This window comes from Lampetra fluviatilis, chromosome 25, assembly GCF_964198595.1.
Source record: "Lampetra fluviatilis chromosome 25, kcLamFluv1.1, whole genome shotgun sequence".
In the NCBI taxonomy this organism is placed as follows: Eukaryota; Metazoa; Chordata; class Hyperoartia; order Petromyzontiformes; family Petromyzontidae; genus Lampetra; species Lampetra fluviatilis.
Window position 1 is genome coordinate 9,354,190 of NC_136299.1, and position 11,217 is coordinate 9,365,406.

The window sequence follows — 11,217 nt, forward strand, 5'->3', positions numbered from 1 at the left end:
CCACTATTAGCAGCAGCCGGGAATCGAACTTCAGGTCTGTGGGTTCGGAGCGCGGTGCGCAATGCGGCCTTTCTCAATCCATTGCTGTTGTTGGCCTCCTGGTGGCTTCCCGTGGGCCTTCCCACGCAAATATGGATCATTATGAGGGTCATGTGACCACGTATGTATGTACAGGTATGTTGATCTTCTTTCCCGCCGTACGTAGCCAACCGCGCTAATCGGACGTGCGCCATGGTAGTAGGTGTGGATTGGAAAAGGCGTGGATTGGCAAAGACGCCGCTTTTGCTGCGTGTCGTCATTCCGCGAATAATAACCCGGCTGTTTCAAACCATAGACACTGCGATCAGCTACCCAGGTGGCCATCGTTGCCATGCGGTTGGTGCCAATGTCGGCCCATCGTGTTGCTAACGCTGCGCGTTTACTAGGTATATAATGCAAGCCTAAAACGCATTGCGGCGATGGATACACGCGTGATTCTGAATAACGTTGACCGGCGAAGCCGCCCCTAAAACGTGCGGAACTCTGTCCCTTGACTGTCGTCGCAGTGGGCGTTTGGCGTGACCATGTGGGAGATCGCGACGCGGGGGCAGATGCCGTACCCCGGCATCGCAAACCACGAGATCTACGACTACCTGCAGCAGGGCCACCGACTCAAGCAGCCGCCGGACTGCCTCGACCAACTGTGAGCGGACAGCAACAGCCGCTAAAATCGCTTTTGACATCACCACAACGCTTGTGCCACTCGAGTTGCGCTTTGAGGCCACGTGAAGTGTCGAGGGCTCGCTGGCGGGAGGTCACGGAACAGACCCTGGTGCCGTGGGTTGACTGACCGAGATGACTGGCAGACGCACCAACTCTGCTCCCCACTGTGCCAACTTTCTGCATTTTAGTCGCTCTGGCACCGCCTCGCTCGTTGTTGTGAGCGTCGCTCCTCTGCCCACAGTCTCACATGTTCACTTCAAAGACTCATTTGGCGAGTCATAGATTCGCACGGAGACACAGGCTCATGTAGAAACCCATTGAGAAACTAACTTATTGCGTTGGCAAGGGCACCATGATCATCATCATCAGTGTCATCTCAGTCAGGACGGGCGTTCACAACCCACGCAGCTTCCCACGTGAACTGGTCACATATATACCAAGACAAAGATCCCCCATATAGCCTTTGATAGACTCTTGGGCGCAAGTGCTCTTAGCGAGCACATATGGAGGCCGGCACGGCACGCGAGAGGGTGGGTAACCAACTCCACGCACGGTCTTCTTTATCTCCCCGTTGCTGATGATTTCCACATTACGACAGGTAATTCTCATGTAAGGCTGAGTCGACCTAGAGGAGGCGCGGGAACGGTTCAGATTAATCGTCATCGGTGTTGGCCTAGAGCGAGAATTGAACTCGGGTCGCCGGGTTTGTCGCGCGGCGCGCTAACCGCTGAACTACCACTCCCCATACATACAAACATACAAAGATCCCTCCTATAGCCTTTAACGGACTTTTGGGGCAAGTGCTGTGAATTGAAGGCTGGCACGGCACACGAGGGGGTGGGTGGCCAGCGTGCCACGCCTGGCCTTCTTAGTACAGACACGCACAACACACATTAGGTGACGGTCGGGTGGAGGGCAATAGCGCCTGGCAGAGTGCACAGCAGAGGTCGCAATCGGGTACCCGATACCCGTACCGAACCCGATACCCGGCCGGGTACGGGTACCCGTTTGCGACCTGGTGCGGCCGGGTCCGGGTAAGGAATCAAAACCCGTTTGCGACCTCTGGTGCACAGGTGGTCAATTCCAGTTCACCCACCCATCCCTGCATGCCCCCCTCCCCTGGCCCTGCTGGGGAGGGCAGTACAAATCCCGTGCGTGTGGCGCCACCTGGTGGTACAAAGCGGCCGGTGCATCTGCACCGGGCAATACTGGCGGCCATTATTTTGCTTTGTTTCGGCTTTGTTTTGGCTTTGGTGTGCCCAGGAAAGCCTCGATCACCAAATTTCGTGACATTTTCTGGAGGGTCTTGCCAAGTGTTGGCAGTCGGGTTTGGATGATTGTCGAGTATTTTTTTCAAATTTCGAAGCTGTGGACATTGGAAAAACCATTATAAGGAATCCTCTACTTACGAACATTCGACTTATGAACTGTTAGAGATACGAACAAACGTGCCCGTATGTCCAGTTGCCTTTTCGGACCGAGAGTCGTAAGTTAAACCGCCGCGCAATAGATGGCGGTGATGGCATCTACATCTGCAGAACGTGAAGAACCAGTGGCATCTATATCTGCAGAACGTGAAGAACCAGCGGCATCTACATCTGCAGAACGTGAAGAACCAGTGGCATCTACAGAACATGAGGAACCAGTGGCATCTACATCTACAGGAGATTATACAACTTTTGAAGCCATTCCCCGTGTTCTGTGTACACGCCGTACAACACGTTTGTAATTGACAGGAGTAAAATTGGACTTGCGAACAAAATCGACTTACGAACAGACCTGGAACTCATTCGTAAGTAGAAGAGTCCCTATACTATTATTGATTAATAGATAGTTTCTTAATTCAATTGTTTGTATAACATAAATTAGCTTACAATTTGCATGCACCCTGGACGCACACCTTGAAAGGGATTTTCCATCTCAACGGATCGGTCCGAGTGAAATATTTCAAAGAATAAAACAGTTTCCACTCCCTAAGGCTCAAAACACATTCGAAGTGCAGATGGTGGATATCGAATGCAACATAATATGATCACATTCACATTTTATTTGGAAAATTGTAAATATTACACTCTCATGTGCATGTATCAATGCTCGTATGTATGTTGAACTTCTTTCGCACCGCACGTAGTCAACCCTGCCAATCAGACGTGCGGAAATGCTTGCAGACTATTGCATAAAACCCTAAAATAATCATACTAGTTTACAGCCCCTTCGTCAATCCACTGCTGGATGAAAGCCTCCCCTTGACGTGTCAGCCGTGGGTGTTGGTGAGGCCACCGCTCACCACCGATGACAACCTGTGGGCAGGAATCAAACTTTTAAGGTTGTTTGATTCAGAGCGTGGTGCACGAACCCACTGTGCCACCGCTGCGCTTCACCCCCACACATACATGCATACCCCGCCGGAGAAACTACAGTGCCGCTAATTGGAAACATCGCACGCCACTGGAAAGGATTGTTACTCCTCGGTGCCACGTAGGCGCTGCGGCTTCGAAGCCCCGAAGCCCCCTACGGTCGTCACTCCACCGCCCCGACTCGTTTCCTTTGGGTTGTGCTAATGGCACAGGCCTCTAGGTGGGTGTGTCTGTCTGTCTCTCTAGCAGCAGCAGCAGCAGCGTTTAGCGCGCTGCGCTACCAACCTGGCGACCCGAGTATTATTCCCGCTCACGGCCATGAACACCAGTGACGATGATCTGAATGGGTTCTGGGCCTCCCCTAGGTCGACTCAGACTTAAATGAGTGCGGGGTGCGGGTGTGTAGTCGACATCGCCACGAGTGAGAATAAGGCGGCCAGGGCGTGGTGCTGGTGGCCACCCACCCGCTCGTGTGCTGTGCCGGCCTTCATAGGTGCTCGCTCACAGCACTTGCCCAAAAAGTGTATTGTGACTATACAGGGGAGAATGTTGTCTTTGTCTCTCTCTATGAAATCGACATGCCCCCTGTTTCGGTGCAAGCATCTTGATGCCGCCGAATCGGTCCACATCGTATTGTGTTGAGGATTTGTAAGAAACCAAACGATCGGCGCGGTTGGCTACATACGCTGCAAAGAAAGATCAACTTACGTACATCATGTCCATCATTAAGTGGTTGCAGGAGACAGTACAGCAAGTGCTCTTATTTGTTCCAAAGTGACTGAATACTCCCTCGTGAGTTTCCTTTTATTCCAGACATTCTTGCTGCCTCCCACACATCAACAGAAATGCTCAGAGAAAGCCCCCCCCCCTCCACCCCTTGCTCCCCCACTTTTTTTAAGGAGGATCTCAATTTAGGAAAGCCGGTTCCTTATATAAGTGCTTTTGCATGTGTATGGAAAACCAAAGTAGCAAGCACCATACTCTGAAACTCTCCCCACGACGAATGTCCGTGAGTGTACACACGCCCACACGTACGGCCCCTCATGTCGCAGCGGTTAACGCGCTGTGCCACAAACCCGGCGACCCGAGTTCCATTCCCGTGGTGGATATCTGAACCGGTCCTGGGCCTCCCCTGTGTCAAACTCAGCCTTGAACGAGTACCTGGTGCGGTGAAAAAAATTCGGCACGGTGTGCGTAGTGTTGGCCACGCCGCACCACTTTGTCCATCGTGCCGGCCTTGAATAGGCGCTCGCTGACGACGGCACCTTCCCCATCGGTCCTTGCGTGGTGACACACGGGATCTCTCCGTCTTTTGTGTGCCGCAGGTACGACCTGATGTACGGCTGCTGGCACCTGGACCCGACGCAGCGTCCCAGCTTCACGTCGCTGCGGTACGAGTTGGAGAAGATCGCCAAGTCCCTCCCGGAGGAGCTCTACGTCAACGCGGACCAACTCGACAGGGGCCGAGCCTCCGCCGCCACCGGATTCTTCTCGGAGCTCGGAGCCTGCGGCGGCGGTGGCGGCGGCATCGGCGGCGCCGGGGCCGTGTGGTGCGCCGCGGATAAGGACCACGGCGCCGGCGGTGACGCGGCGGCGGCAACGGTGGTGGCCGCGTTTGGGGACCTCGACGATTGCGGCGACGATGGCGGCGCCGCGGGATGCTGCCGGCCCGTCGCCTCGTGCGCGACGGTGCACTGCGAGGGCGCCGGCGATTGCGCGGAGGCGGAGAGTCGCTACGTTGTGCCGCCGTCCGCCGCCGCCAACGGTCCCGGCGAGGCGCAGGCTTCCGAGCGAGACCCGGCGGCCACCGTCCCCGACAAGGCGGTGTGATGACCACGGAGTGCAGTAACGTGGTCGTGGCGCGGGGGGGGGGGGGGGCCCCCGGGTGCGAGGAATGAGATGAGGGGCAGGGGTGGCACCTGAACCTGCCCGCCACCCCCCACTCTCTGCGTTTCTCGGCGACCCGGGACCCTCTGGCCTGTGGGCCCGGGTGGCAGTTGCACCGCCTTCACACTCGATTGCTTCTTCTCTGTGCCGGAAATGACAGACGCGAGGGTCTGTGGGACAAGCAAGTTCATGCGTTTGCGGCTGTTAAATGCCACGCATGACGTCGGTCTGCTAGGACGCTGAAGATTCACCGCATGGGGGGAGAGAGTGACTTACAGCTCGTATTGAAGCTGACGACTTGGGGTAGTGTCATCAGGTGTTATTTTTGTTGAAACGAGCAAGGGAAATGAATAAAGATGGCAAAACAAGATCAACAGAGGATGTGAGAGTCTGTGCGTTAAGCCCAATGTCGGTCTCTACTACCGTTGCCTTTTATACTCTTACAGGTAAACTGCAAATTACGCTCTTGTCGGCACTGTTTAATGTCTGACAGCGAAACGTCAGACAACGTGTAAAAAACAGCACCACGGTACAACCCGAAAACACATCGGAGGGTTGTGCACGGCAACACAAGCGTGGAAACTTGCGCGGCTGTGTGTGGCGCACGGTTGCTTACGAAATGCTTGCGTTGCCTCAAACTGCATGCTGTCTGTCAATGGTTTTGTTTCTGTGCGTGTGGGTCGTTGCGCAAGCATTATATTATATCCATGGGAGGTAACGTCCTCCACAGCACAAGATGAAGGAACTCCGCTCAGATCGTTTGAGATGAACTTCCATGGAGCGTTCGTTGTCAGAGGGAGCGTAAATCAACAAAGTCCACGAAAGAATTACAAATTTAAAATGCATCGGTGGAATTGTCGCTTTATGTAAAAAATAACTGCCCGACTTCATGTAATGTTTCATCACGTTCGGTAATTGTTGCAGAAATTTGTGTCGCCTACAAAACAAATGTATATGCAGCTTTCACGGTAATTACCGATAGATTTTATCTAACCACATCAATCATCGGTTATTAAAAAGTCAATCTTGATTCTCTTAAACCCTGCTTTGTACAATCAGTCACGGGGTTTTTTTTTAATCTTGTTTTTATTTCGTATGTACGTGTAATTTTGTATGATTCTTGTAACCAAACTTTGCACAATGTAACATTGCCAGTGTATACCTTTCAACCACTACAGTGAGGTGGTCTGCATTTTGCACTAATATAGACGTTCATGTAATGCCCTCATTGTAATGTTCGTGTATCAGAAAATAGTCTTTTCAGAATGTTGTAGAAATATTTGACCAATTACTGCCGGAGACTCAAAGGGCTACAGGCCATGAACAAAATGAAGTATTAATTAAACTAATTTACATCCAGAATAGGGTGAAGCAGTGGTTCGTACATTTCACCAGGAAAAACCATCAATCTAAGTTTGAGTCCCAGACACAGCTAACAGCAGTGGCGAGTGATGTCCTAACAAGTCCTGGTTCCCATTCCCCTGATCCATTGACCAACTCGCACCGACCAGCATAGCTTTGGGGCTGCCTTCATCAAGCAGTGGATAAATCATGGCTGATACGACTGCGTACATCTTGTCACGTGTCATATGTTGGCATTTCAATGAGACCTTCGGAAACACAGCCACCTATGTAGTTCTTATGTTGGTAAAATAAATGATCATTTCAAAAAAAAAAAATTATTTCAATAATTATTTACCTGGGAAAAAGCCCCTTGTGTGTACTGGTTTTTTTTTTCAGGGAGGTCTTTTCCAGGAGAATTTGGCCAAATCCATTTGTTTAAATTGAGTTTTTTATTTTTATATGGAAGAAAATTCAGGCTGCCCGCAGAAAATCCCGCGCATAATAAGAGGATAACCCTTAAACCCCTGCACATCTGTATTTAAGAATGTACTTCATGACAAGCTGTTACAGGTTGCTGTTTGTGATATAGTGAAAATTAAATGTATAATCTTTGTAAAAAAAATATTTTGGTACGTAAGATTATCCAACGTGATTTGTAAATACAACGTTGTACTAACAGCCAATGCTTTGTCATGGATTTAGAACTCAATTGTTTATAACCGTCAACTCTTGACATTTTTTACATTCGAAATTTTGTACACGTGAAAAATAAAGAATAAATCAAATGTTGCTACTGTGTATTTTGTTGTATTCCCCGAAAAAACACACTTTTTAGACTTTTTTTTTTGATTTGGCAATCCGATTATTACTGTCATTTTTTTCGGTGATGCTCCTGCATTAGAATCAGAACATATATTTATACTGGAGGAATCTGGTGAGCTATAAAGCTCTTTCACAGATGTCCACTAGGGGCGAGTAATAACGTTACAATAACAAACAATAAAAAACACGAAAGGAGTGCAAAGGTAAAAAATCGCTTTAAAATTGTATAAAATAAAACTAAACTATGCTTTATCTTACAAGGTAAAGCCCATTAAGCTATTAGCTTATTTTTCAGAAGCGACCCAGCCACTAATGATATCTCAACAAAGTAGATTATCAAGTGGAAATATATAAACAATGCACCCCAAAGGGCATGTAACATAGAGATATAATATTTAAAAAAATACAACGAAATCGACAATAACACTGTCTTAAGAAGAATATATGTAAGGTGACGTTTCAGGCAATAGCTCTTCTGCATGGCACATAGAGATTTTTCGATTTAAAGCTTCCGTGACTGCAGGGAATCATATTCGTGGTTCTTTCGGTAAAGTCACGTAGAAGGGAAATAATAAAATAAAATTAAACAAATAAAATTCTCAAAATTACAGTGAGAATTGTATTAATAAAAATAAAACAATAAAATAAAATTCTCAAAATTAGTTAGAATTGTATTTTATTATGTTAAATTTGTATTATTTCCCTTCTACGTGACTTTACCGAAAGAACCAAGAATATGAAGCATCAATAGAGAGTCCAGAGAGAGCTAGAAAGAGAGTGGATTGCACTATAAGAATTACATTTTCAATTATGTCCTGATTAATAGTTTCAAATCTGCACGTGAATAGTTACCCACTAGACGTACCCTGCACTAATGAAACCTATATTGCAGTACCACATCAACTCATTTGTATTAAAAGTAAAATTGTCAACAGTCCAGAGGCTGACCGCCAGGGCCAGCAAAGCCTTCTCTGCTGGCCTAGAGATTGTCAGAATCAGAACTTTTTTTTCATAATTTAATATATTTTTTCTTGAATGCTATATGTATTTTACAAAGTTCGTTCCCATCAGTCTATTAACGTCATTTCATTGCTGCTCTCTCCCTCGGTTGCGCTGCTTCCAGTGCAGCTCATATAAATGAGAGTTTTTATCCAATCGGATTTTCCACCTGTGTTGCTGTCTCCGCCTCTCCGGGTGAAAAATCTACCCCGAGGGCCTTCAGAATGTCGAGTGAATCCCCTCTGCTGTTGAAGCAAATGGGGACGATGTTGTTGATTGTCATCTTCTTTAACCAATCAGATGTCGAGTTTGCCGTGTTGGGCGTATTCTTTGACACGCTGGAGCCTTCTAGCTGGCCTATCCGGCTACGTTCGCATTTTTCGTGTGGTGTGATCGGAGGGCGATTTAGCTAACTGAAGTAAAACTAGCTTCAGCACGTAACGTTGCATCATGTAAGATTCATTTAAACTTTCTTTCGTGACATTCAGATTTTTAGATTGTAGTGCTGGGGAAGCATGTTGAATCCTGATTGTGTTATTTGTGTTTTACGCCATTTTTGCTGGCTTGGTGGTCGTATGAGTAAATGTTGTGAGTTTGTTTTTATTTCTTTGGTAATGACATTGATTTGGGCTACGCGATGTCTATTTGTGATGCATCATCCTGTCATACCGCGTAACAGCGGTACATCCTTGATGGTTTTCAGTCACCATGTATTCATGTCTCTGCAATTAGTGTATTGTAACTTTCGTAGGTGTTGAGCCTCGTGTTAAATAACTTTATTCCACTCGATAAAGGTTACTGTCACCGTGAATATGGGGTGGTTACGTTGAATGACAATAGCCGAGAGCCCTCGTGTCACGGTGAGGTTATTCGAAGGCGGTTTAATTTCGGGAGGATAGCCCTGAATGGCCGAGGTGTAAAATACACGGCCCGCTCAACACAATCATTCTCGATTTAAAGCTTTCGTGACTGCAGGGATTCATCTTCTTGGTTCTTTCGGTAAAGTCACGTAGACGCTGTCTCCCCGACAGACCTGGTCTTCACCCGAGGACGGCTGCTTGCGTTGTGGCTGAAACGTCGTGAGAATTATTTTATTATGTTTTATTTTATTATTTCCATTCTACGTGACTTTACCGAAAGAACCAAGAAGAACAATCATTCTCATTCGCAAGGTTGGAGCGATTTATTCTTTCAGCGCACGTGCAGAAGGCGGATTTTAGCATTGCCAGGACTGCCGTGCGGGATGCCGGCATGTGGAGGAGACTTTATCCATAGCGGTGAACAAGATCACGGCCGTTGATGATGTGCCAGATTATATGCTGTTCTGTTAAGCAGAGGTGGGACAAAGTCATTGTTGTGCAAGTCACAAGTAAGTCTCAAGTCTTTGCTCTCGAGTCCCGAGTCAAGTCGAGTCAAAGATGAGGCAAGTCCAAGTCGAGTCTGAAGTCATCAAAATCATGACTCGAGTCTGACTCGAGTCCAAGTCGCATGACTCGAGTCCACACCTCTGCTGTTAAGCTAATGGCGCAAAGGAGACGGGCAAAAGTGAGACTTTGAAACAAACAAAGAAAAACAATGGTAATGGTTCATATGCAAACGGTGCTTATGTAAGGCTTTCCTAACTACGCGTGCTTAGTGTTTGTGTGGAGCGCCGCGCTGCAAAACCGCTCCCGGCCAACATCAGTGACGAGTGTGTGAGCCGGTCCTGGGCCTCCCCATAGGTCTACTCAGCCTCAAATGAATGCCCGGTGTGGTGTCTTTATCATGGCCACTGGGGAGACAAAGGCGGCCGGGCGTGGTTGCTTGCCACAACACCGCCTCGCGTTCACCGTGTCGACCTTCATAGGTGCTCGCTGCCAGCACTTGCCCCAACAGTCTGTGAAGGCTACGGGGTGCGGGATCTTTGTCTTTGCTATTTAATTCGCTTCGACATTTGTGACGATGTGTAACGAGGGTGGGGGGGGGGGTTGAGAAATGTGACGTCACATCAAAATGCGCAACTTTAAATAAATATAGAATTGTTATAACAACACTAATTGTTATAACAACACTCCTACAACATCAGAGTGCAGCGCCACATTAAATACGCACTACAATGACAATAGTTTAAAGCGATTTGAAGCATTTTTTATTTTCAAAATGGAAATATGGTTTTTGGGGGGGGGGGGGGCAGAGCTTTGTGACGTCATATTTGAGGGGGGGGGGGGTCTGACTTTTTGTGACGCCGTGTGACGAGGGGGGGGGTCAAAAATCGTCCAAAATCGCGTGACGTCATTTATGGACGGCCCCTAAACCATAATCGCGAACGTCATCCCCGCAGCAGCGGCGGCTTTTGTGTGGCCATCGAACAAAGGACGGTGGCCACTGCATCAGATGCGCTTCCTGTGGCCGTCTGGAACGTTCTCTTCCTTTGCGATTTCAGGACGCCACTGGAGCTATGTGTACTTTTAAATAATCGTCCGGAATGAAAAGTAACTTCTTTAGAACTTCGTGTTGTGTTTAGTTTGTTGTGCTTCCCCCGCAACTCCGATTGGCAACGGTTGGCTACGTACGGTGCGAAAGAAGTTCTACACACATGCGTATCAAGATTTCAATGGGGTAGGTTCCTTACAATAAACACACTGTGCTTGAAGAAGGGCTATTGCCCGAAACGTCGTAATTTGCAAAAAGCAAAAAAAGTGTTATTGACAAATGCGAATCTCGCGAGGAGCTGGAAAATCGTGATTCATCCACTGCCTTTTTGTCGTGGAAGGAGAGGGGGGGAAGGCGAGAGGGGAGAGAGAGAGAAGAGGAGAGAGGCCACAGAAAACATAGGGGGAACATAGACATGGAGTAGGGAGAGAGGGGGTAAGAAGGAGGAGAGCAGTGCGTGACATCTTTCGTGAAATCTTTCATTTAAAAAAAACCCAAAAAACTAAATGATGAACGAAGCAAAGTGCCGACTACACCGAGCATCTTCTTGTTTCCACTGATCGTAAAAAAAAAGAGTTGTTTAGAGAGAGAGAGTTTCGAGAGAGGGGTAAGAGTGAGAGAGAGGTTAGAGAGAGAGATGGTTAGAGAGAGAGGGATGGTTGTGGGCGTGAGCTCGAGGAGAAGAGGCGATTGG

The 11,217-nt window shown here is 48.1% G+C and overlaps 1 protein-coding gene across 2 annotated transcripts in view; it reads left to right on the forward strand.

The window, feature by feature from the left end:
• Positions 1 to 7,079, forward strand: part of AXL (AXL receptor tyrosine kinase) — a 72,136-nt gene extending 65,057 nt beyond the window's left edge. For both annotated transcript variants that reach the window (XM_078868211.1, XM_078868212.1), the window contains exons 18-19: positions 546 to 682; positions 4,385 to 7,079. In XM_078868211.1, the coding sequence (XP_078724337.1) occupies positions 546 to 682; positions 4,385 to 4,889 (642 nt within the window). In that variant the 3' untranslated portion in view covers positions 4,890 to 7,079. The remainder of the gene's footprint in view (positions 1 to 545; positions 683 to 4,384) is intronic.
• The last annotated feature ends 4,138 nt before the right edge of the window (positions 7,080 to 11,217 follow it).